Source organism: Octodon degus, unplaced genomic scaffold (genome assembly GCF_000260255.1).
Source record: "Octodon degus isolate 3935 unplaced genomic scaffold, OctDeg1.0 scaffold00116, whole genome shotgun sequence".
NCBI lineage: Eukaryota > Metazoa > Chordata > Mammalia > Rodentia > Octodontidae > Octodon > Octodon degus.
The window spans coordinates 6,494,685-6,520,475 of record NW_004524692.1 but is presented as its reverse complement, the minus strand read 5'-3'; the positions used below and the strand labels follow the sequence as shown (position 1 = coordinate 6,520,475).

General features: G+C 39.4%; 1 protein-coding gene and 2 pseudogenes across 1 annotated transcript in view; 1 reads left to right on the top strand and 2 right to left on the bottom strand.

Moving 5' to 3' along the window:
- Positions 1-18,498, bottom strand: part of Slamf6 (SLAM family member 6) — a 68,132-nt gene extending 49,634 nt beyond the window's left edge. Inside the window, exon 1 of the mRNA XM_023699795.1 lies at positions 18,432-18,498. Coding sequence (XP_023555563.1) covers positions 18,432-18,480 — 49 coding nt within the window. The 5' untranslated portion in view covers positions 18,481-18,498. The remainder of the gene's footprint in view (positions 1-18,431) is intronic.
- LOC101589591 lies at positions 638-1,985 on the bottom strand (annotated as a pseudogene).
- A 2,042-nt stretch (positions 18,499-20,540) lies between the features above and the next one.
- On the top strand, positions 20,541-20,837 carry LOC101589991 (annotated as a pseudogene).
- The last annotated feature ends 4,954 nt before the right edge of the window (positions 20,838-25,791 follow it).

The following is a 25,791-nucleotide window of genomic DNA, read 5'->3' as shown; positions in this document are numbered from 1 at the left end:
AAGTTCTATAAAATTTCCCTTGAAGTTTAACTTAGAAAAGAAGCTTAAAAACAATACAGTACACTATTTATAAAATAAAAACCAGAGAAACTCCCAAAAGGGAAAAAATATAATCTGTTATGAGCAAATTGTACATGACTCTTAGAAACTGTGAGCTCTACTGATTGCTCAAATTAGCATAGATGGTTCCCTATTACCACCACCATTTTTTAATGAGATAAACTGAACTGTCAAACCTACAAATTTCAGTTAAGACAGTTTAACAGCATGAATAAAGACTGCCCAATGGAGGGTAATGCCAAAACACTTTAAGAGTCATAATTTGTTCTTAACATGAAACTTTCTTTTGAAGTACAGTATCCAGACTTTTCTGGATACAATTAACTCCAAACACTTCAAGAAAGTCTGCTAAAATAAAATTGGAATATTCATTACTTTTTTCTATTGGCATCAATGAAAATCACTAAAAACTGTACTTTCATTCTTTTCAAATGATCTGCATGAAAATCAAATAATTAGTATAAGATAAATTGTTTTAAGAGCCTCAAAACATATCAAAGACAGAAATACTGATTTTTCATTAATGATAAGAAACAAGATTCCACTTAGAGTTGACATTTATAAACCAAAAAAACCAAAAAATCACTTAATACAATAACAGGTAAGGAATATCGTTTATGCATTTACAAGGTTCATGACTACAGTTATATATCCAGAGTAACAACAAAAGTTTTCAGATCCAATGTCAAATAATTGAATTTGGGCAAGCACTCTTAGTATCACTTTTATTTAATAAGTACTACATGCACGTGATGCAGGTGGGGGAAAAGTTTATGGGTCCATGCATTATAGACAAGATAGACTGGTACTTCTGTCAAACGTGCACTGAGTCAATTAGGACACTGCTCCAAGTTCCTTCGACTTAATGGTTTCCATGAGGATAAGTTTAGATGCAGAGCTGTGTACATATCCCAAATCATCCTCTTCACTTGGATTCCTGAGCTTTTTTGGCATTCTGTTTTTCTTTTGCCTTTTCTACAAGTGGTATTAACTGCTGGTGTTCTGCTAAAGTCTTTAATAATTCCGTAATGAAAGGCAGATAATTATGCTTCCTTCTGATATTTTCAATCTTGTATCTTTTTAATTTTTGTACTTCTTCAATAAGCATCTGATTTTTGGCAACTTCTGACTGAATAGCACTTAACATATTATTTCCCTGATCTGTATCCATGGGCTCCTCCTCTGCAAGTTGTCTTTGCAACTCTGCTATCTTCTGTTCATATATCATTTTTCTGTCAGACACAATGGCCACTAAATTAAATCGAATTTCACCTTCACTGTACTTTTGTATCCTTTTTTCTATCACTGGTCTTACTGCACTAATCCAGTCATCTTGATTGCATGCACCCAAATCAATTGGTCCTTCTCTTGATCCATCCATTTCATACAATCTTCCATTAAAAGGAACATAACTGGCAAAGTGAAAAGCATCTTCTTTGGCTGAAGTCTTTGCATCAAATTCAAACATTTGTTGTCTGGCAAAACTGTTGTGCACTTGTCGAATCACATCTGAATTGCTCAATGCCAAACCGTTCATAGCTGCATCCAAGCTTTGTGAAAATTCTTTACATTCTGATAATGTTTCTCCTAACTGGACATCTTGATGGGTACAGTTCAGTAACACACTTACAATGGCTTGAGTAGCACAGGCATTATTTATTACCTGTTTAGCAAAAAATATTGTATCAAGTCTGGAGTCCTGAACCACAGAGCCTGCTGGTTCTTCTCCTGGCTGCCACTTGAAAAGAAAAATTAACCCATGAACTGGCTTTAATTTTTCAGAACTCTCAGGTTCTAAACTCCACATTTCCTCTACTTGGGCACCTCGGCAACCGAATCCTTTAATGAGCTCAGTGAAGACCCCGGGGTCACTTTCCATGAGGCACCACTCCCCGGCATTGCCCGTCATGGCCCCGGCCACACACCGCCCCTCTCCACCTCTCGCACTCGGCTGCGGCCCGCCCCCCCCCAGCTAAACAGCCGCCGCAGGCTACCGTTTTCAGCAAACCCGCGGTGGAGCTCGCCAACCCCACGTCACCCCGCCTACTTCCCGACAGCCTCTCTAAATTATTTTTAAAAAACTATTTTTCTCTGTTTTAAACGTATCTCTTTTTTTATTTTATGTTCTTTTTCTTTTTCTTTTTTGCTGTATTTCGATCTGATATAAAAATGGATATCATATATTTACATATAATATATGCAGTATAGTGTCTGTATAGCTAAAACAGAGAATAAGAATTAATAAGTGCATTGGTTTAAAAAATATCTTTAATAGGGCCAGCCAGGTAGCTCAGGAGACTAAAGCACCTGCTTAGGCAGAGCTCAGCAGCCAGGGTTCAATCCCTGCATGCCATGCCAGCCCTGTCCCAGGGTTGCGCTGAGACAACGATTGAGACTTGATGTGGTGGTGCACGCCTGTAATCCCAGCACTTGGAAGGCTGAAAACAGGAGGATCACCACGAGTCTGATCTCTGAAGTGAGACCCTGTAGACCCTGTATCAAATACATTAAAAAAAATTTTTAATGGTCATATGAAGTAACCACCAACAAAACATGTGTATGGAGAATCCCAACACAAATTCTTGCAGCCTCTCAGTCTCTGGTCATACTTTCCTACCTCTAACTTTTATGCTTCACCCCTGCCAACCTTTGCAAAAGCCTCTCAAACTTTTCCCTCCATTGGAAACAAAATATCACCGTCAAAATCCTATATTGTTCTTTGCTGTCAATTCCTAGTTTTTGTTTTTTTTTTGGGGGGTGGGAATTATTTTATCTTTTTTTTTCTCTTTCTTGCTCCTTCCATTATCCTCTATGTCTCAACCTAATTCAGCAACTGGGACTGACTCTTTTACCCTGAGCAGGTGAATAAGTGAACAAATATCAACATATAAATGAACCCAAGGACACAAGACAGGGAGGCAGCATCCAACCAAAGAAATCTCTGCGGTAGTGACAGAGTTCACTGTTTCAACTGATCTTCCACCTACAGCACAGGAACAGTACAAAGATGAGACAGGATGCCTCTAAAACTTCCTGCCTTCCCTAAGTTGATTTCACAAGCACAGATGTAGAGGGAATCACAGGGAAAACCAGAAGAACAAAGTATTTGAAGAAACAAAAGAGAAAATATAGAAGCAAATGTTTTACAAGTTTAAAGGGATTTAATTAAACGGACAAAAGATTTAACTAATAAAGTGTTCAATGAGCTTAAAGAAGAGATGACAAAAATTGAGTTAAGACAATATTAGATATAATGGCCATTTGGGTAAAGAATTAGAAGTTATGAAAACAAAGCAAGCAGAAATACAAGATATGAAAAATTCAATGGAAAGCCTAGGTAGCATATTTGACTAACATGAAGACAGTGTTAGAAATTGAAGAGAAATCTGGTGTAACAGATCATGTATACTAAATGATACCCTAAAAATGAGGATACACCATGGAGGTTGTGTCTAGCAGCTCCTAGGAGACTAAAACAACAACAACAACAGCAACTTCAGAATTATTTGAATAAAGAACATAATTAGAATGTTGCTCAAAAGGAATAAAAATTCATTCATTGAAATATTACTTAAAATTTGCCAATCTAGGGGCAAAATTCAATATTCAAGTACAAGATGCAGATGGAACCCTGATAAGCACTATCAGAAAATAACTTCTTTATGACATATGATCAAAATTCCAGAAAGTCAAGAAAAAGATACGCGCTATAAACTGTTAGAAGAAAGTAAGTAACTTAGAAAGGTGTGCCTATCAAATAATTGGATTTTTAGCATAAACCTTAAAGGGCAGGAGAGCATACAACAAAGTGTTTCAAATTCTAAAAGAAAACAATTGTTAACCAAGACTTCTATACCCTGCAAAATTAGCCTTTATAATTTTGCAGAGAGGTGAAGACTTTCCATGACAAGGAAATTCTAAAGAAATACATGACTGTTAAACCAACATTGCAAATAAATCCTAAAGGACTCCTAGATAAAGAAAAGAGGTTACTAGCACCAAAGGAGTTCAAAGAAATGTACACATATAACTAGGAAACATGTTAAGCAAAAAGAAAACAAAAGGGGCCAGGGAGATGGCTCAGTAAAATAAGTGTTTCCCTGGCAAGCACAAGGGCCTGAGTTCAACCCCTGGTTCCACCAAAAAAAAACAAACAAACAAAAAAAAAAAAACAAAAGAAACAATTTAGATGGGAAAAACCATTTAATGATAGGCTTCAGTCAATACCTTATAATAACTCAATATCAGTAGTCTTAACACCTCAATAAAAAGAAGTAGACTGACAGATTAGATAAAAAACACAAAATCTAAATATGTTTCCTGCAAGAGACTCCCTTTATCCTAGAAAAGCACATGGATTAAAAAAAATTTTTTTATTGAGAAATATCAATGAGACAGTTTCAAAGCTGATTAATAGGACAGTTTCAATAATTAATACATTGTAAATTGTTATCTTCTTAGTGGTTATCCATAGTACAAGAAGCAGACAGGATATCTTGTCCAAACACTATTAGTACAAATCTTTCTTCTCATTGAATTAAGCAAAAGTAGCTGTATATCTATCCTAACTATTCTGTATATACAAATATAAAATGGTCCTTCCTTTCTATCCCCTTTTTTTGTTTAGTCCTGTCAGAGATGGGTATTCCATTACCATCTAAATACTCTCTGTGTGTGAATTCAGCAAAGCAATCCAACACAGTCCAGCAGTCCACAATAGTGGTGGGTTATCCACAGAAGTAAGCACATGGATTGAAAAGGAAAGGATGGAAAAGAATACATGCAACTGGAGCCCATTGGCAAATGGGAGTAGCTGCTATTTTGGGACACAGGATTTCTTGCCAGAATTGATCAAAATAAGGGGAGATGATCATTAGTTACTGTGAAAGAGAAGAATTCAACAGGAGAAGATAAGAATGTTAAATGGTACTGCTGCTGCAGGGATCTCCTAGCTCCTTGTCTCTAGGCAGAGACACATAGATTTATGTATTTTATGAGCTGTGGTTGAAGGGCAGGAAGATCTGGGACTCAGTAAGCAGCTCTACCAGAGGAATCTGAAATTTCATCTCTGTCTCTGTCTCTGTCTCTGTCTCTCTGTCTCTGTCTCTGTCTCTCTCTCTCTCTCCTCCCTTTTCTATATGTCTGGAGAGAACTCCAGCCACACAAAACTAATCCCATTGCCCAAACCCAGACCAAGTTCAGGTAATCCCTCCAATACTCCTTTATCCTCTCTTTTTCTCCTACCTTCTTTAGTTTCCCAGACCCTGCATGACCATCGTTTGTTCTCCAGTCTTGCTTCTACTTCCTTCCCAGTTATCCTTGTTTTATACATTATCCTCCCTAAATTCTGCACCACAAGGTAAAGCCTCTCTACTAAGGGGAAGTGCTTTTTGTAAAACCTCCCAATTTACAATCAGTTCTGCTATGTAACTATAGTCTTTGCTCCTAGGCTCTAAAGTACAAAATCAATATTTACCAGTTTTCCAGTTTCTAAATTGCTATTGCTAATTTTACTACTTTGGCTAGGATGTGATATCTATTTAATCAGTTGTTTCCCTTTTGTATCAATACTGGGAACCTCTGCAGTAATAATCTCACCACAACCTTACACTGAAGGACAGAGAACTGAGCCAAAAAGATATGAACATTCACTCTTTATTAATTGGAAAGGTGGGATCTTGGGACAGACACAAACCAAGAATCTCCTACACACAGAAGACACTCCTGAAGAACAGACTTTCCTAGTGAGGACTTAATACTAGTGATATAGTACCTACTACAAAAACTCACAACGATCATCACAGAAAATAAAATAAAAAATTGTTTAAGAGAGAAAACGACAAGACAAAGACGCAAAATGCAATCTCAGACCTGGAGCCACTGAAGACAAGTCCTGGAGACATTAACATAGAAGAAATTGGAAGAGACACATGAAATTTCTGAAATGATAACCATCAAAATAAAGAAACAAGCCCACAAGGCTATAGAGAAAATCAGATCAGAAATAATCTCTTGGGTAAATAAAATAAATGACAACCATAATGAAAGAATTGCTCAGCATAGCTAAAAAGTCATAGATAAGAAAAAATAAAGAGCATAGGAAAATGATGGAAACCATTGATGAACAAAATAGGAAAGAATTAAACTGCATAAAACAGAATAAAACTGATATCTAGGAAATTAAAAATTCCATTGAAATTTGACAAAACTGCTTGAACAAATCTGAAAACCAACTTTCAAACCTTGAAGACAGAATTGTGGCTAGTGATCTCAAAAGAAAGATTTCTTAAAAATAACAAAGAAGCAGGGAGTAACAATCCAACAGGTGCAAAGAAAACAATATAAGACTGATAAGTGTCAATGACAAAGCAAGAGTCAACACAAATGACATAAAAAGTTTATTTGAACAAGTAATAGCAGAAAAATTAAGGGTACAGAATTTGAAATATAGTGAGGCATATAGAACTCCAAACAGCCATGGCCAAAATAAATCTACACCAAGACATAATAATCAAGATCCCAAGGCCACATAGATAGCTCAGCTATCTAAGCACCTGCCTAGGTAAGCACAAGGACCAGGGTTTGATCCCCAGTACTGCATGCCATGCCAGCCCCACCCTGGATGCACCAAGCTGGCCAGCAAGACCACTCATGGTGGTGCACACTGGTAATCCCCATGCTAGAGGCTGAAACAGAAGAATCACTGTGACTCAGAGCTACATAGTGAGACCCTGTACTAAATATATAAAGTAAAAAATAAAAGAATAATCAAAATCTCATAACTTCAGTAGAAAACAGAATATTGAAAACTATTACAGAAAAGAAATCAATCATTTATTTTTTTTTAATTTTTTTTTATTTTTTATTTATTTGAGAGAGAGAGAGAGAGAGAGAGAGAGAGAGAGAGAGAGAGAGAGAGAGAGTAGTGTGTGTGTGTGGCCAGCTCAGCCCACCAGGGGGCGGGGCTGGCTGGCATGTGGTGCTGGGGGATTGAACCGCGGTCCCTGATGCTTTGCCAAGCTTGTTCTAAGTAGGTGCCTTAGACCACTGAGCCATCTCTCCAGCCCGAAATCAATCATTTATAAAGGAAAGCCCATTAGAATGACAACAGACTTCTCAACATAAACCCTTAAGTCAAGAAGAGTTTTGAGGGAAGTATTTTAAGTTGTGGAAGAAAACAACTTTCAACCCAAGTTGATGTACCCTGCAAACTTATCTTTCAAAACTAATGGAGAAACAAGACACTTCCATGGTAAAGCACAACTGAAAAAAATCATGAGCACTATACCAGTACTACAAAGTATACTAAAAAATATTATAGACAGAAATAAAAGTGACCACAATTCTAAGAACAACAGAAGGAAACAATCAAGCAAGACAAGCAATTAAACCGAGAGGAAAAGTTGGGAACCAACAGCAGGAAAATAACACAACAAACATAAGCCCGTATCTATGTTATAGCCATCAATGTAAATGGCCTCAATTCACTAATCAAAAGAAACTGGCAGAATGGATCAAGAAACAAGATTTGTCAACATGCTGTATATAAGAAACACATTTAATTAAAAAAAAAAGAAATACATAGAGTAAAAGACAAAGGATGGAAAACAATATTCTGTGCAACAGGAATCCAGTGAAAACAGGGGTAGCTATTTTCCTTTCAGACTATGAATTTAGAACCAAGAATTATCAAAAATGATAAAGAGGGTCACTACATCCTTCTTAGGGGAAAAATTCAAGAGGAAGAGATAGCAATCATAAATATACACCAAAATAAAGGAACACTCAACTATATAAGACAAATATTAGTAGACATGAAAAATCAAATAAACAGTAACACAATTGTAACAGGGGACATTAACACCCCATTCTCACAAAGAGATAGATCAACTAGAGAAAAATTCAGCAGAGAAATAATAGAACTGAACGAAACCTATGAACAAATGAACTTAGTAGATGTTTACAGAACGTTTTGTGAAAGAACATCTGAATACACATTCTTCTCAGCTGCACACAGAATGTTCTCTAAAATAGACCATGTACTAGCCCATAGAACATGTTTATGTAAATGCAAAAGAATTGAAATTATTCTACGCATATTATCTGACCATAGTGCAATGAAACTGGAAATAAATGACAAAAACTCCATAGACACATGGAAATCAAATAATACTTTTCTAAAAAAACTAATGGGTTATAGATGAAATTAAAGAAGAAATTAAATAATATTTAAAATAATGTAGGGCTGGGGAGATGGCTCAGTGGATTACATGCTTCCCTGGCAAGCGCAAGGGCCTGAGTTCAATCACTGGTTCCAAAAAAATAAAATAAAATAATGCAAACATGACCTACCAGAAGGTGTGGAGTGCAATGAAAAGTCTTCAGAGGGATATTTATAGCAACAAATTTTCATATTAGGAAAACAGAAAAAGCACGAATAAACGACTTAATGCTGCACCTCAGCAGCATTTGAGAATGCTAGAAAAACATTCTAGCAAAAGAAAAGCAAGTCCAGCTCAAAGCCCATGGAAGGCAGGAAAATGTAAAGATCAGAGTAGAAATTACTATACTTGACATTAAGAGAACAATACAAAGAATCAAAGAGTTGAAAAATTTGTTCTTTGAGAGAATAAATAGGGCCAGGGAGATGGCTCAGTAGAATAAGCGCTTCCCTGGAAAGAGTAAGGGCCTGAGTTCAATCCCTGCTTCTGCCAACAATAAATAAATAAATAAATAAATAAACAAACAAATAAATAAACGCTAGCCAATTTTATTTATTTTTTTTTTAAATTTTTTTTCTTATTTTTATTTATTTGAGAGAGAGAGAGAGAGAGAGAGAGAGAGAGAGAGAGAGAGAGAGGTGTGTGTGTGTGGCCAGCTCAGCCCACCAGGGGGCGGGGCTGGCTGGCATGTGGTGCTGGGGGATTGAACCGCGGTCCTTGATGCCTTGCCAAGCTTGTTCCAAGTAGGTGCTTTAGACCACTGAGCCATCTCTCCAGCCCTAGCCAATTTTATTTAAAAAAAAGTAAAGACAAAACTCAAATTCAAGCAACAAGGAATGAGAAGTGTGAAATTACTACCAACTGTGAAAATACAAAAAATTATGAATACCTGCTTTGAAAATCTTTACTCGCATAGGATGGAAAACACAGAAGAAATGGAAAGATTCCTAGAAAAGTCTGTATTACTAAAGCTGAGTCAAGAAGATATAAAAATTCTGAATAACCCAGTATTAGTTAATGAATTCAAAAACTTAATTAAAAACTTGCCCAAAAGAAAAGCCCAGGTTTTTGGGTTTGCAGATCAAGGATTGGAGGAAGGGAGGGGATGCAGGGTCAGCCAATGTTTTGGCCCTGGCCTTTCGGGGTTGGTGGGGACTGGGGACGTGGGAGAGCCTGTGCTGTGGCATCATGTGGCTCAGTTGTATCCCAGGCTTTCTGATCTGGGAGATTGTGGAGCCACTGGGGAGTGTGGTTGATGGTGTGTGGTGTGCCTAGGGAGAGTCACATGGGGGGAGGGCTTTCTTTCGGGCTTTCAAGGAGAGCAGGTTGGTTGGGCAGTGGCCATGACTCATCCACATGGCTGGCACTGACGGGGGATCTGCAGGATACGTTGCAGGGTTGCGGGATGAATCCTGGGGGGACTTGGCTGATCTTGTTGGATGCAGGGGTTGCATTTCTTGTTGTATGGGTCTTGCTTTGTCTTGGTCTTGACCATCCAGCAGAAAGGTATAGAAGCAAAATGTATAAAGTGAAGCCATGTTGATATGCTGGGCTGTGGAGGGCTCCAGTCAACAACTTCTGTGGATAACCCACTGCTGTTGTGGACTGCTAGACTGTGTTGCAATGTTTTGCTGAGTTCGGGCACCTATAGTATTTGGATGCTGGTGGAGTTCCCATCTCTGACAGGACTGAACAAAGGAAGGGGATGCAGAGGAAGGACCATTTTGTATTTGTATGTGCAGAGTGGTTGGGATAGATGTGCAGCTGCTTTCGCTTAGTTCAATGAGAGGAAGGATTTGTGGTAGTGGTGTTTGGGTGGGATGTTCTGTCTGCTTCTTGTGCTGTGGATGGCCACTGGGAGGATAGCAGTGTATAGTGTATTAGTTATTGACAGTGTCCTGTTGATCGGCTTTGAGGCTGTCTCCTTGATATTTGTTTCTCAATAAAGTAAAATAAAGAATTACAGGAAATCAAGAAAAGAAAAGCCCAGGTTTTGATGGATTTATGCTTGAATCTACAAGAAGTTTAGACAAGATCTAACACTAGGGCCAGGGAGATGGCTCAGTGGAATAAGTGCCTCCCTCGCAAGCACAAGGGCCTGAGTTCAATCCCCGGTTCCACAAAAAGATCTAACACTAATACTCCTCAAACTCTTTAATGAAATTGAAAGGGAAGCAATTCTCCCTAAGTTATTCCTGGAGGCAAGTATTACCCTGATACTAAAACCAGAAAAAGATTCACCCAAAATAGAGAACTACCAGCCAATTTTCCTAGTGAACATAGAAGCAAAAATCCTCAGTGAAATACTAGCAAACAGAATGCAGCAAATCATGAAGAAGATTATATACAATGACCAAGTGGGAGTCATCTCAGGAAAAGAGAGACGGTTCAACTTACGAAAATCAATCAGTGTTATATACCATATCAACAGTACCAAAGATAAAAATCACATCTTCTTGACATGTGCAGAAAAATATTTTGATAAAGTCAAACACTCAGTCATGATAAAAACCCTACAGAAAATCAGAATAGATGGCTTTTACCTCAATCTGATAAAAGCCATCTATGGCAAACCAGCAGTGAACATCATACTAAATGTAGAAAAACTGAAAGCTTTTATTCTAAAATCAGCAACAAGACAAAGATGTCTACTATCATAACTCCTGTTCATAATAGTTCTGGAGACATTTGGAAGAGCAATTAGACAAGAGAGAAATAAAGAGAATAAGGACAGGAAAGGAAGAAGTAAAATTATCATTATCTTCAGATGACATGATGTTCTACACAAAATACTCCAAAAACTCCACAAAAGTATTTCTGAAATTAATGATCAAATTCAGTACTGTAGCTGGATACAAAGTCAACACTCGAAAATCAATAGCATTCCTGTACACAAGAAACAATCTCACATAGAGAGAAGTTAGGGAGATCACCCCCTTGAAAATAGCATTCAGAAAAAAGAAACACCTAGGAATCAATCTAACAAAGAAAATAGAAGACCTATAATTGAAAGTCTCAATACTTGGAAAAAGGAGAATGAAGAGGCTATCAGAAAATGGAAAGCTATCACTTGCTCATGGATAGGAAGAACCAAATACTGAAAATAGTGAAAATGAGCATACTCCCCTATTATACAGATTTAAAGCACTTCCAATCAAAATACCATTACCATACATCACAGATCTGCAGAAACCATTCCTAATATTCACATGGAAACAGAAGAGAAGTGGATTAGCAAGAGTAATTTTGGGGAACAAAGGCAAGTCAGGGGACATTACAAGCCAAGATCTGAAATTTATACTATAAAGCTACTGTGATAAAATCTACATGGTCTTTTGCCAAACCAGATCCAAGAATCAGTGGAACAGAATAGAGGAAGCAGCTGCAGCCCTAGGCACACTCAGCTACCTTATCTTTGACAAAAAGGGTTAAACATGCACATTGGAATCAAGATAGCCCCTTTTATACATGGTGCTGCCAAAGCTAGTTTCCTAGATTTTGAAGACTAAATATAGACCCAGATGTATCAGCATGCACTAAACTAAAGTCAAAATAATTGAAAGATCTAAATATTAAAACAGAAATACTTAACCTACTGGTATAAAAATAAGTAGCCATTTTGAAGACATAGGTGTGGGTGGGCACTTCATGAACAAAACCCAGGATGTATGGGAAACACTACAAAGAATAAACAAATGAAATCTCACCTTATTAAAAAGCTTTTCACTGAAAAATAAATCACCACAGGGCTGGGGAGATAGCTCAGTGGTTTAAGTGCCTGCTGGGCAAGTACAAGGACCCAACTTCCATCCCTGGTACCACATGCCGTGCCAGCCTCAGAACCCCAGATTCACCAGGCTGGCCCTGAAACAGCGTGGTGGTGCATGCCCATAATCCCAGCCCTGGGGAGGCTGACACAGGAGTGTCACTATGAATCTGAATTGTGTAGTGAGACCCTGTATCAGATAAATAAAATAAGAAAGAAAACAATTTGAAAGAAAAAGAAATCGCCACAGAGTGGAAAGACAATGTAGAGTAGGAGAAAATGGGAGATGGCTCAGTGGAATAAGCGCTTCCCTGACAAACACGAGGGCCTGAGTTCAATCCCCGGTTCTGAAAAAAAACAAAACAAAACAAAACAAAACAAAACAAAACAAAAAAAAACCCAAAAACATTCTGGGGGCTGGGGATATGGCTCAGTGGAATAAGTGCCTCCCTGGCAAGCACAAGGGTCTGAGTTCAATCCCCAGTTCCACCAAAAAAAAAAAAAAAAAAAAATTATAGATATTTATCCAAAGGAGTTACATTTAAAACATATATAAAGAATTGAAAAAAAATCAGATCACCCAAATACCCAATCCAAAAATGGGCATCTGAGATGAAATAAACCAGAAAAATAAAAACAGAAAAATCTGGAATATAAAACAGGGAAGGATCTTCAGGAAACTGGCATAGGCAAAGACTTTCTGAACAGAACACCAGCTGCACAAAAATAACATCAAGAACCAGTAAGTGACATTATATCAAATTAAAAAGCTACACAGCAAAGGAAAAAAAACAAACAAGTGAAGAGAAAACCTACAATATGGGAAAAATGGGCAATTGTTATAGACAGAAACTTTTTCCAAAGAAGTAGTACAAATAATCAGTAAGTACATGAAAAAGTGTTCAGTATCTTAAGCCTTAGAGAGATGCAAATCAAAACAACACCAAGATTCACCCTTACTTCCAAAAGAATGGCTGGGATAAAGAACTCAAAAAGTGACAAATACTGGAGCAGCTGTGGGGAAAAGAGAAGACTTCTACATTGTTAGGGACAAAGTAAGTAAATTATTGTGCCCACCATGCAGCTCGACTCATAGTGATCCTCCTGTTTTCAGCCTCCCTAGTGTTGAGATTACAGGTGTGTGCTGCCATGCCTGGACTCGGTGGCCAGCTCAGCATGCCCAGGGGGTGGATCCAGTGTGAAAAAAAGGAACTTTAAGAGTTAGAGGGTTTTTTTTTTTTTTGACATGTGAGAATTCTATCACAGAACCATCAAAGCCTAGCTTTTTTTTTTTTTTTTTTGATCAAATTTTCAAGATTTTTTTTTTTTTTTTTGTTTAGGTAACTTCTCTATGCTTTCTCATGCTGAGGATATAACCAACATAGCCTTTTCCTCCTCAGCCCAAAAGAAGCGAAGGAGTATGCAGATGCCAGGCCCAGGGGAAGGAGACCATTTCCCTTTCCATGAGAAAGGGATCAATGAACTAAAAATGTCTAGAAATGATAAAGCAAACACTAAGACCTGAATTGTTTTTATGAGCTCTCCCCCATCTCTTCCTCACTATAAAAGACCCTTGCTCACATGTGCACAGGGAGTTGGTGATTTGAGGCAAATGGGCCTCTTTGGCTCCTTGGAGCTCACTGTGGCTAAGTCACTGTTCTTTTCTTACCCAAATATGTATTCTCCTTTGATGTGGTCAGTGGCAGGCAAATGCACCTGAACATGAACCCAATTGGCTGTAACCTAACCAAGAGCTGTAGTGAGAGGGGGTTTATTGTGTGAGGCTGAGCTACTCTGGGGACCAGAGTTGAAGGAACAGCCATACTTCAGGGTCCCTGGAGAACTCAATTGCAGTGACTGGACAAGAGATGTCACAGAGAGGGGAATGGCTATATGCAGACTCCTTGAGAAAGACTTGAAACCATAGGCATAGGGCAAAAACTTTTGATTAGGACCCTTATGAAACAGGAAATAATGCCAAGAGTCAGCAAATGAGACTATATCAAATGAAAAAGCTTCTATACAGCAAGGGAAATAATCAAAAGAGTAAAGAGACAATCTACAGAATGAGAGAAAAATCTTGGTTAGCTATTCTTTCAATAAGGTTTGATGTATAGGATGTATAAGGAGCTGGAAAAAACTTAACATCAGAGCCAAAACAACACCAAAATAACCCAAACCAACAATCATCCAATCATTAATAGGCAAATGAATTGAAGAATCACCTCTTAGAATAAGTACAGGGGACAGAGAGATAACTTAGTAGAATAAGCACCTGCCTGGCCAGTGCAAGGTCCTGAGTTCAATCCCTAGTATCACCCCCCAAACAAAATAGAAGTACAAATGGCCAGTAAGTCTATGAAAAATTTTCAACAACTTTATCCATTAGAGAAATGCAAATCATGTAAATCATTCTATCTCACCCCATCCAGAATGGCTATCATTAGAAATATAGACAATAATATGCACTGGTGAAGATGTGGGGATAAGAATAATTTTTTACACTGATGGGGGGAGTGTAAATTAGTACCTCCACTGTGGAAATCAGTAGAGAGGCTCCTAAATATTAAAAATAGAGCTATTACTTGATCCATTGATATACTTCTTGGTATATATCCAAAGGAATATACTAGAGCATATTGTAGGGATACTGCATATCCATGTTAATTGTGGCACAGTTTACAATAGCCTAAGTACTCATCAACAGATGAATGGATGAAGAATACATAATTATGTAATATATACTATATGTAATTTGGCCATAAAGCAAGACAAAAGTATATCATTTGCAGGAAAATGGATGGAACTAGAGATTATCATGTAAGCAAAGTAAACTGGCCTGAAAAATAGTTGACTGTTTTCCCTAAAAAGGATGACGTAACATTAAAAGAGAGGATGTAAATATGGGGGAGGGTGGAGGGAGATGTGAGGGAGGGTGATGGAGTGGTAGATACATTAATATACATAATAATACCATACTGAAACCACGTATTTTGTAAAATTAATAGGCACTAATAAATACATTTTTTTAAAATAAAAATGGGCAAAGAACTGAGCAGACATTTTTCCAGCAAAGACATACAAATGAGCGTGAAGTCCATGTAAATTGGCTCAAAGTCATTTGTCAATAGATAGATGTAGATCAAAGCTGCACGGAGATACAACTTCACATGAACCACAGTGGTGGAAAAAAAGTAACAAAGGGGAACAAGTGTTGATGATGATGTGGAGAAATTAGGTGCCTTACAAATTTCCTGTGAGAACTGTAATAATGGTGCAGCCATTGTGGAAAACCATTCGCAATTCCTCAAAAACACACAGAATTATCATATGACCCAACGCATCTGTTCCTAGCTGTGTATCCAGACAAACTGAAAAATAAATACTTGTGTACAACTGTCACAGCATCACTATTCATGAGAACCAAAAGTTGAAAACAATCTCAATACACACTGATCAATAAATGGATAACTGAAATGTAATACATACGGATAATAAAATTATTCAACCAAGAAAAAGGAAAGAACTATTGCAACCTGAACCTTGCAAACATTGTGCTATGTCATAGAAACCTGACACACAGGTCATATATTATACATGATATCACCCAGATTAGGTAATCTATGAGGACATAAAGCAGATTGTGTTTACCAGGGGAAATGGGAGGCAACTATCTAGTAGACAAGGGTTTTCTTTTTGGGTGGTGAAATATTTTAGAATAGTTAATAGAGGTAGTGGTTGCATTAGGAGTGCACCAAATGGGGCTGGGGAGATGGCTCAGTAGAATAAGTGCTTGCCTGGCACGCACAGGGGCCTGAGTTCAATCCCCGGTAAAAACAACCAAGGAGTGAACCAAATGTCCCTCAATTGTATATTTTAAAAATATTTTATGTTACATGAATTTCATCCAAACAATAAAAGTTCAAGTGCTGATGGAGAAATGACTGATACCGGATTTCAACCGAGGAACCCCAACCTGAGGGGCACAGAGGCCTACAGATCACAGTGGGAGTGGACTACAGATGCTGAGAGGTACAAGCACAAGTGTCTTTGTGGATAACACCAAGACATAACATAGGTCTCTGCCTGTGATGAGCAAAAATATACATTTCAAAGTGCTGGCAAAAGGTAGACAGCCCTGCTCAGGGATCTCTCAGCCAGAAAGCCTTGGACATTTTTTTTAACTCAAAAATCTCAAAACCAGCTCACATGCACTGGCTTTATCTGTACTGCTGAACATCGCCACCTCCTGCTCCTCAAGGTACTCACATCTGCTTCCTGCAGAGTCAGTAACATAATGAGTGTCCACTTTTCCCTACACCACACTGTGTAATTACAGGCACACTGTGTGAATATGGAACTTAGTGTAAGCTAAGAAGTGCAGGGAAGTGACCCTGGGCCCAGACTCTGGAGCCAGGTTCTTGATCTCTAGCTCTGCAACACTGCACTGCTCTTGGGCCATGGAACAGCTTGCATCTGAAGCCAGCTATGCTAAGTGGTCTACCACCAACACCTCTGAACACTGTGTCACTGGTCCCCACAGACACAAACAAGAGTGTTTCTCTTTCTGTAGCCCTCCTCCCTCAACTATGTGGCTTAAGCGTTCTATCATTGACTGTGTGGCATGGGAACCTTGTTTATTTTAGAGAGCTGTTCCAAGAAATATTCATAGGAATGGGTAGAGGGAGAGGCATGTTAATATGATGGAGAAGGATTTTTGTTATGAGGACATTCAGAATAATATTAGAGGTGAGATCCTCCTTGTAGGTAGGTAAAAGTGAGGTAAAGATTCAAATCACCAGTCTCAGGTCAGATAGTGGCTTTCAATGAATGAGAGAATGCTTCTGCTTTCTGTATCTTCTATGTGTTTCCCAAAATTCTGTTCTTATTCCACTTTTATCCTTAGCTTCAGCTATTTTCTCTTTGCTACTGATTCACAAGTCTCCAAGTCCTAAATTTAGTCTACTCCTAGTCCTAAATTTCTAGCTGCTTTCAGAAACTCTCCTTATGGACATCAGCCTAATACCTTGAATTAGTAGGTCCAAAACTCAACTCACCTTCCTCCCCATGGCCCTCTCCATCCCAACCTGCAAGTTTCCTTGGCTGTCTTGTCTGCAGCATGAGTGATTTCCCACCATATTTCATATTGCCCTTCCTGCTTGAGTGATGCCCTCCTTGTCATTTATCACTATCCAGGTTTCTGTTTTATTTGTTCATAGTTTTTTCCACAAGAGCAAGAATTTTTGCCTACTTTGCTTCTGATGTAACTCCCAGAACTAGAACAGTGCAACCATTCAGTCTGGGCTTGCTCCGTATTTACTGGACGACCTCTTGAGTCCTCCATACCTTTGATTCCCATGGCCAATTAACATAGTTCCACATCTGTGGCATCTCTTGCTTCCTCTTGTGCTCTGGAAGGTTTGTTCAACTATCATGAAGTCTCAGAATTATTCAAGTACTTACCACATACTGGCTTATTATTTAACTTATCTTGGCTTTCATTCCTGGAGCTAAAATGGGGTTATTAATAATACAAGTACATACAATTGTCAGGAGACCTCTAAACATGGTACATGTACAGCACCCAGCCCAGCAGCTGAAATAAAATAAACACTCAGGAAATGCTACCCTCCCACACCAGCTCTGGGCTAGCTTTCGTGTCTGTCTTCTTGCTGAATGCCACACTTCAGCCCTACAGGACCATACATGGTTTCCCAAATGTGATAGGAACCTCCACATTCTCTATGTAACAGATGGCAGGGAACAAGGCTACAGCAGTTAATTGATTTGTCACTGCTAAACATTGTTGGACTAGACAACCACTCATTTGCATCACAGGAAGGACAAGCTGGACACCTGTTTTTAATCTTTATTCACACTTGGCAAAAGGTAGGAGGACTATTTCTGGCCTTCCTGTTTGAACCTAGAAATTCCAATGAATCTGAATCATTGGCCTTTAATATTTTAGGTAAGGATAGGGAGGCTCCAAATGGGTAACTGACCTCCATGAGATTTTACAGAAACATAATGCCTAAGAAGTGGAGGATTCACTTTTTAAATCTAAGTTCTCTTGGCACCACCACACTTTGGTCACAAATCTCAGGCAATCATAATTTACAACAGTTCATTTCCTGTGCCCTGAGAACACTTCCATCGTGGGTAGACCCAGGTAAAGTTGTTATTCCTTCACCATCTCGGACACTTAGCATTCTAAGTGGAGGGAAGGTGGCAGTACAAAAACACCACAGTGAACCCCTCTGTACCCCTCAGCAGGAACTGAGGAACTGGTAGCCCACTCACCAGCTGTGTCAGGTGATTTAGGATAAGCAGGCTGCACAGAATCAAGACAGTCAGCGAGGACGTGGGGCTGCACGGATATTTACCTGAGCCAAAGCAGAAGAGAAGTGGAAGAGCATAGATCAGCCAGGACATACTCTGGGAGATGCGGACTGGGGCCGGAGCACTTGAAGTAGTCAACATTGCTATCTACTGCCAATTGAAATTATTTCTTACTTCCCCTTCCTCTCAGAGGGGTGGTTGAAGAACTCCTCCCACGGCAGAAATTCAGTTATTGACTTTCAGTTTCATGAACAAGTTGCTCACAAGCGTACTTTGCATAATTAAAATTTTTCAACAATTTATTAAGATACAACATAATTTAACGTGTATACTTGAGAAAAATGTGTGTTCTGCTGTAGGGTGGAGCACTCTGCATGTCTATTAGATGCGTCTTGTTGGCAGTATCATTTCACTGTTCTACTTCTGATTTTCTTTTAGTTTTTGTCTTTTCCTTTCATCATATTTAACATGGCTTCAACATATTTGTCTGATAAATAAATTTCTTGGAGGCTGTTTGTGTCAATAATTTTTGTATGTCATGTGTGTGTCTGGGTGTAATTAGAAAAATTTTTAAATAAATTTTTTTTGAGAAAAAAAATCACTTCCACTTCTTGCTTTTGTGAATAGGCTCTGGACTGGGGCTGTCCTTCACCAGTTTGCTTGGCTATCTCTGAGTCTAGGGATTTGCACGTGGTTTGAGGGCATCTCCCAAAGGTTCATGTGCTGGAAGCTCTATGTCTGGATAAAAAATACTGGTGACTTAAGAGGACTAGTAGTGACACAGAAGAAGAAGATTGGTTGTGGAAATGTTGGGGAAGTAAGTGTATTAGTGGATTTCAAGGTCACCTTCCATTTCAGGAATTCAGGTAGAAGAAGCATGGGCTCAGCATGTTAGCATATTGGTGGTTATAAGCTATTGCGGTAAATAGGCACAAAGCCCAATCAGGAAGGGGAAAAGGGTACACAGGGCAAAGTCCAAAGGAAAACAGGGGCAGGCTCTCAAGAATCCTGTCTTAGTGGACTCACATATATGTGCTTAATTCCTTTGACAACACATTGGAAATACAGTCTATTGGGAAAGCTCATCCGAGCATAGGAGTCCAGAGCTTATACTCACAGTCATATAAGCATCCTCTGTCTACCATGTACCCAAATTTCAGAGTCAGAGAGAGAAAGCAGATATTCAGCATAAGCCAATTGTGTGGTTTATGCACAGTGTGAGTGACTCTTATAAGGGAATAAGGGGAGACCTCCAAAGTTTAAGTTCTGAGGCATTAGCCAAGTATGGACCAGCCTTAGAAGCATGTCTTGCAAAACGTAGCAGTCTTAAGACTATTTTAACTCTTTAGTGTTTTCTAAGAAGTAATATACTTTCCATACAGGCTGTATAATTGACATTTTTCTTCAGCATTCCCAACCAAAGATTTTACAGAATCGATTAAGGGAATTGATAGGTTCTGACCCTAGTATGAATTGCTGAATTATGATGGTCATCTAATATGGCTGAAGCTCTTAAAACAACAGCTCATCTTCCCAGAGACCACCTCCCCGCTTCTTCTACAACTCAGCCCAGGGTGCAGTTTCCTTTCACCTTCCCCGCTACCTCAGGGAAGGCCACAATCAGCTCCTCAGGTCTATCTAAACATCCCCTTCAAACCCCACCCCTGGCAACAGGCCATTAAAGCCTCAGCCTCCCTTTATTCCAATCCAGATAATCCCTCATCTCCTCCAGATTCTCTTCATATCCTCAAGGACAATAAAGCCCCTTTCCCTTTTCTTTCTGCCTGTTTCTTTGCTGCAAAACCATCAAAAACCTATCAGGAATAACCTAAGAAGTAAGTGTGGTTAAAGGATTAATACATTCTAGGTAATGCATTGAAAGGCTGCACGAAAAGTTTTATCTTCCATAGTTAATCCGAATAGTATATATGAAGCCCTTCCTACATTAGTTGCCAAGGGCCAGGCACTGTGAGTGCAAATGGAAAGAAAAACCAGATGGATTTGTCTTTTGGTATCGTTTAGAGAGAAGTGGAGAAGAGAAGAGATATTAACGAAGTAATAGCAAACATTTAAAGACAAAATTTGAAGCCTGGGTAGGGTGATGGCTTAGTCTTTATTTTTGTCCATTTGGGCTGTAGGCTTCTGCTGCAAACATGCTCTGCCAGGTCTTTGCCCAGGCCAAGAAGCATCCCAACTTGATCCTCCTTTTCCTGTTTATTGGAGCAGGAGGTACTGGAGCAGTACTGTATTTGACACGTCTGGCATTGTTCAATCTAGATGTCAGGTGGGACAGGAAGAATAACCCAGAATCCTGGAACAAACTGGGTCCCAAAGATCAATGCAAGTTCTTCACTGTGAATATAGATTATAGCAGACTGAAGAAAGAAGGTCCCGACTTTTAAGTGAAATGTTTCACTATAAAGCTGCTTAAAATGAAGGTCTTTCAGAAGCCATCTGCACAATTTTTCATTGGACCAGGAAATGCTTCTTGTTTAAATGCATAAAATCATGCTTATTTGCTTTTTTCATATTTTCAGAGATTTATTAATCGGTTTATTACACAGATTAATAAATCTCTGAAAATATGAAAAAAGACAAAATTTGAAAACTGCCATGAAGAAAAGATGTAGTTCAAAGAGAGCAAAATATGGGCATTGGCTATGGTCTGAAGGAACAGGGAAGACTTTCTCAGGAAATGACATTGGAGAGGAGCCCAGAGTGGGTACTAGCTTGGTGAAATTGTGTATTAGAAGGGATGCGAAGGTGCAGAAGGGGAGGTGAGGTATTTCAGGCACAGGAACGATCCTCAGGCAAATGTGTAGATTAAATGAAGTGAAATGTGCTCGACTTCAGAGAGCATTAGAAGAATACCACCACCATTTACAAATCTCCTCAAGTGGTTGCTCTATTGGCTTAGAGAATGCTTACACAGGAGTGCTAAAACTGGTGGCAGCAGTGAGTTTCATCCACACAGAAAGAGGATGCGGAGATGTAGCTGCAGAGCTGGGAGTCAAACGCATCTGGAAGTAGTAGCTAAGAACAGAGGACTCAGGCTTCTCTAATAAGTAGGCAGCAAATAAGGCACATTCCTCCCAGCTGATAGAAGCTTCCATTTGCTATCTCACATGCCACTTCGCAGCAAGTCACATTCTGCTCAGGGGTTCTGCAAGACATCTTGAAGCCTACCTCTATGTTTGTGGGAACCACAACCTCATTTCAAAGCCCAGACCCCACCTCACCAGAGTTTGGCTGAGCTGTGACCAGTTCTCCCACTATCCTAGAAGCTAGGTGCATAGAGGACAGCTGTGGGGACCTGATGAGCCCTGGCTTGCTCCCCCTCCTCTTGCCAGAGCTCAGGTAAGCTGCAGCTGTTTCTTACATCATCATATAAGGCAGGCAGTCCCAGGACAGCTAACAGGTCCTGCTGAGCCTAGTGAGACCCACTCCTCACCCCCTCACCATTGCCCCTTGCCAGAGCTTGGCAGAGCTGCTGCTGCATCTCCCACCATCGTAGAAGTCAGGTGGTTCAAGGACAGCTACAGGGCTACAGGGACCTGGTGAGGCCCCCACCCCTAGTCATCCAGGTGATGGTGTAGCTCTCCCACCATCACTTCCCCATAGCTCTGCTGCTGCTGCCTGTCCCACCAGTAGAGGGAGCCTTGGTGAGCCCTACCCTGCACAGCCCTACCATCAAGAGAGCCTTGCAGAGCTTCAACCCAACCTCATCATCATCAGATTCCTTTTTTGTTTTTATATATATTTTAAGGAAGGGTCTACAGGATGTTCAGGGTCTCACTACTAGATTGGACTAGGAGTGATCTGCCTGTTTACAGCCTCCCAAGAGCTGGGATTACAGGTGTGTGCCACCATGCCCAGTTTCAATTGCTGTCTCACCATACCCCTGGGGTGAGCCGGCATGTCAGGCCCAGGGATCGAACCCCCAGCCCCTGCGCCTGCTTGCAAGTGCTTTAATCCACTGAGCTATTTGGCTGGCCCCATCATCAGATTCTTCTTGAGCTGTGGCTTGGCCCCCTCATTGAGGGGGAAGCTACACTGAATCCACTGAGCGGGAGCTATGATGAGTCTATACTGCCTTTCCACTCCTGCGGAGCCTGGCTCAATCACATCCCTTGCCCCTGCCATCACTGCAGTCAGGGTGAACATGGGAAGCTTCAGAAATGTCAAAAAGGCAGGGAGATGGCTCAGTGAAATAAATGCTTCCCTGGCAAGCACAAAGGCCTGAGTTCAATCCCTGGTTCCACCAATAAATAAATAAATAAATAAATAAATAAATAAATAAATAAGTCAAAAAGAAGGAGAAAAAAATTTCAGACCTCCAGCCCACCCAAAACAAGTTCTATCTCCTGTTGACAAAGTCCAACACTCATTCCTGATAAAAACTCTACAGAAGGTCATTATAGATGGACTTTCCCTTAAACTGATAAAAGCCAACATCCAACATCCTACTAAATGGACAAAAATGGAAAGACTTCACTTTAAAATCAGGAACAAGACAAGGATGCCCGCTATTACCAATCCTTTTCAATATAGTTCTGGAAAAATCAGCCACAGCAATTAGACAAAAGAGAGAAAAAAAAGGAATAATGATTGGAAACTAAGAAGCAAAATTATTATTTGCACATGACATAATACTATACACAGAAGACCCCAAAAACTCCACTAAGAGACTTATAGGTTTAATAACCAAATTTGGTAGCATAACAAGATGCAAAATCAACACTCAGGTATCGATAGCATTTCTTTCTTTCTTTTTGCTCTGAATACCTTCAGGGTCGGTTTGGCTGGCCTGAGTTGTGGGGATCGAACCGCAGCAACCTGAGCCTGACTGCTTTGTTGAAGCAGCCACTTAAAGAACTGAGCTAAGGGGCAGGCCCCCCTTGAAGGATTTTTTTCAATAGCATTTCTATACACAAACAATGAACACATTAAAAGAGAAATTATGGAAACCACGCCTTTCAAAATAACACCTAAAAAATGAAATACTTAGGAATCAATCTCACAAAGGAAGTAAAAGATTTATAGAGTGAAATTTATAGGACTCTGAAAAAAGAGATTGAAGAGGATTTCAGAAAATGGTAAGCTATTCCTTGTTCCTGGATAGGAAGAACAAACAATGTGAAAATGGCCATACTTTCAAAGTTGTTACACAGGTTCAATGCAATCCTGATTAAAATAGCATTAGTATGCTTCACAGATCTGGTGAAAACATTCCTAAAATTCCTCTGGAACCAAAAGAGACCTCGAATAGCAAGTGCAATTCTGGGCAACAAAGTAAAGGCAGGAGGCATCACAATCTTTGACTTGAAAGTATACTACAAAGCTACTGTGATAAAATCAACAGGGTACTAAAAAAATAGAAAAAGGATCAATGATTAGATTAGAAGATGCAGACACAACTACAAACAGACTCAACCACCTTATCTCTGACAAAGGGGCCAAACATGTTCACTGGAAGAAAAATAGCCTCTGTAACAAATGGTTCTGGAAAAACTGTCTTTCCACGTACCAAAGGATAAAATCAGATCCATGCTTATCAGCATGTGCAAAACTACAGTCAAAATGGACCAAATATTTAAATACTAAAATGGAAACACTAAATCTTCTGGAGGAGAAAGTAGGTAGCAATCTTAAAGACACAGGGGTAGGTAGTTTATGAACAGAAACAATAGCATGGGAAATACTTTGTAGAATCAACAATTGGAATCTCATCTTTTAAAAGTTTTTGCACATCAAAAGAAATCACCAACACTAATGCAGTAGAAAGAAAACCCAGAAATAGGGAAAATATTATAGCTGAATGTCCCTGAGAAAAGGACTTCTATCTAGAACCTATGTAGAATTAAAAAATATTAGGCCTGTAGAATTCAAAGACCTAATCCAAAAATGTGCATCTGAGATGAATATATCTTTCTCAAATGAGGAAATAGGAATGGCAAATAAATATATGAATAAAACGTTCAACATCATTGATCATTCAAGAGATGTGAGTTAAAACAACACTAAGATTCCATCTCATGCCGGAAAGAATGGCTAAAATCAAGTAGTTAACCAATAACAAATGCTGGAGAGACTGTGGCAGAAAAAGGAACCCTTCTCTACTGTTGGTGGGAGTGTACACCGTTACAACCATTGCCGAGATCAATGTGGAGATTCCTCAGATCGCTAGAATTAGAGGCCCCATTCAAGCCAGCTATTTCCCTCCTGGTGTTTTCCCAAAAGAACTAATGTTTATAGCTGAGGAATGGATACAAAGAACCCATGTTTATAGCCGAGGAATGGATACAAAGCTGTGGTATCTTTACACAATGGAGTATTACTCAGCTCTAGAAAAGATAAATTTGAGGCTCTTATAGGTAAATGGATGCAATTAGAGACTATATCGGTAAGTGAAATAGATCAGATCCACATATGCAAATACTGTATTGTCTCGTTAGTGTCCGAACCTGAGAGAGTAAATGAAACCTGAAAAGTACAACAGATACTGTGAAAGGGAAAAAAGAGTGGGATGAGGGAAAGGACAAAAGAAGGGAAAAAGATACATTTATGTATATATGCAGGATAGTTTGGATAATTGCACTGCTGATTTCTGCTGGTCTATTTTTTTAAATTTTAGGACAGGGTTACAGGGCCTACAGGATCTCACTACTAGATCAGACTCCTAGTGATCCTCCTGTTTACAGCCTCCCAAGTGCTGGGATTACAGGCAGGCACCACCAGACCCAGTCTCAATAGCCATCTCAGTGCACCCCGGGGTGGGGCCAGCACAGCAGGCCCAGGGATTGAACTCCTGGTTCCTGCATCTGTCTGAGCAGGTGCTTTAATCCACTGAGCTAGCATCTGCCTGAGCAGGTGCTTTAATCCACTGAGCTATTTGGCCAGCCCTCTGCTGGCCTAGTGAAAGGAGCAGTTAATGCTTTTTTTAAAAATTCCTTTTAATTTCTTATAACTTCCCCCCTCCCCCATTTTACAGGTTTATATCTGGTAATGGAAACAACTAATTTGAAGATGACATTATGCAATACAGTAACCATGGTCAAATTCCTATTATTTTTTTTTTTTTTTTTCAAAGTTTTATTGACAAACAGATAGCAATGAGACAGTTTCAAATCACATCGGAAGGACAGTTTCAACAAACAACACACTGCACACACTCTTCCCAGTGGTCAATTGCTGTACAAGATGAGGAATTGTGATCCCATTTACAAACACCATTAGAACAAATCACTCCACTCACCAAGAGAATGCAACCATACATCCATCCCAACCTCCCTGAACACACAGATACAAAATGGACATCCATCGGCACACCCCATTCTTTCCAAGTTCCGTTATTGAATATTATAGGTGTGCAAACTCAGCAAAATATTCTAAAAGAGTCCAGCA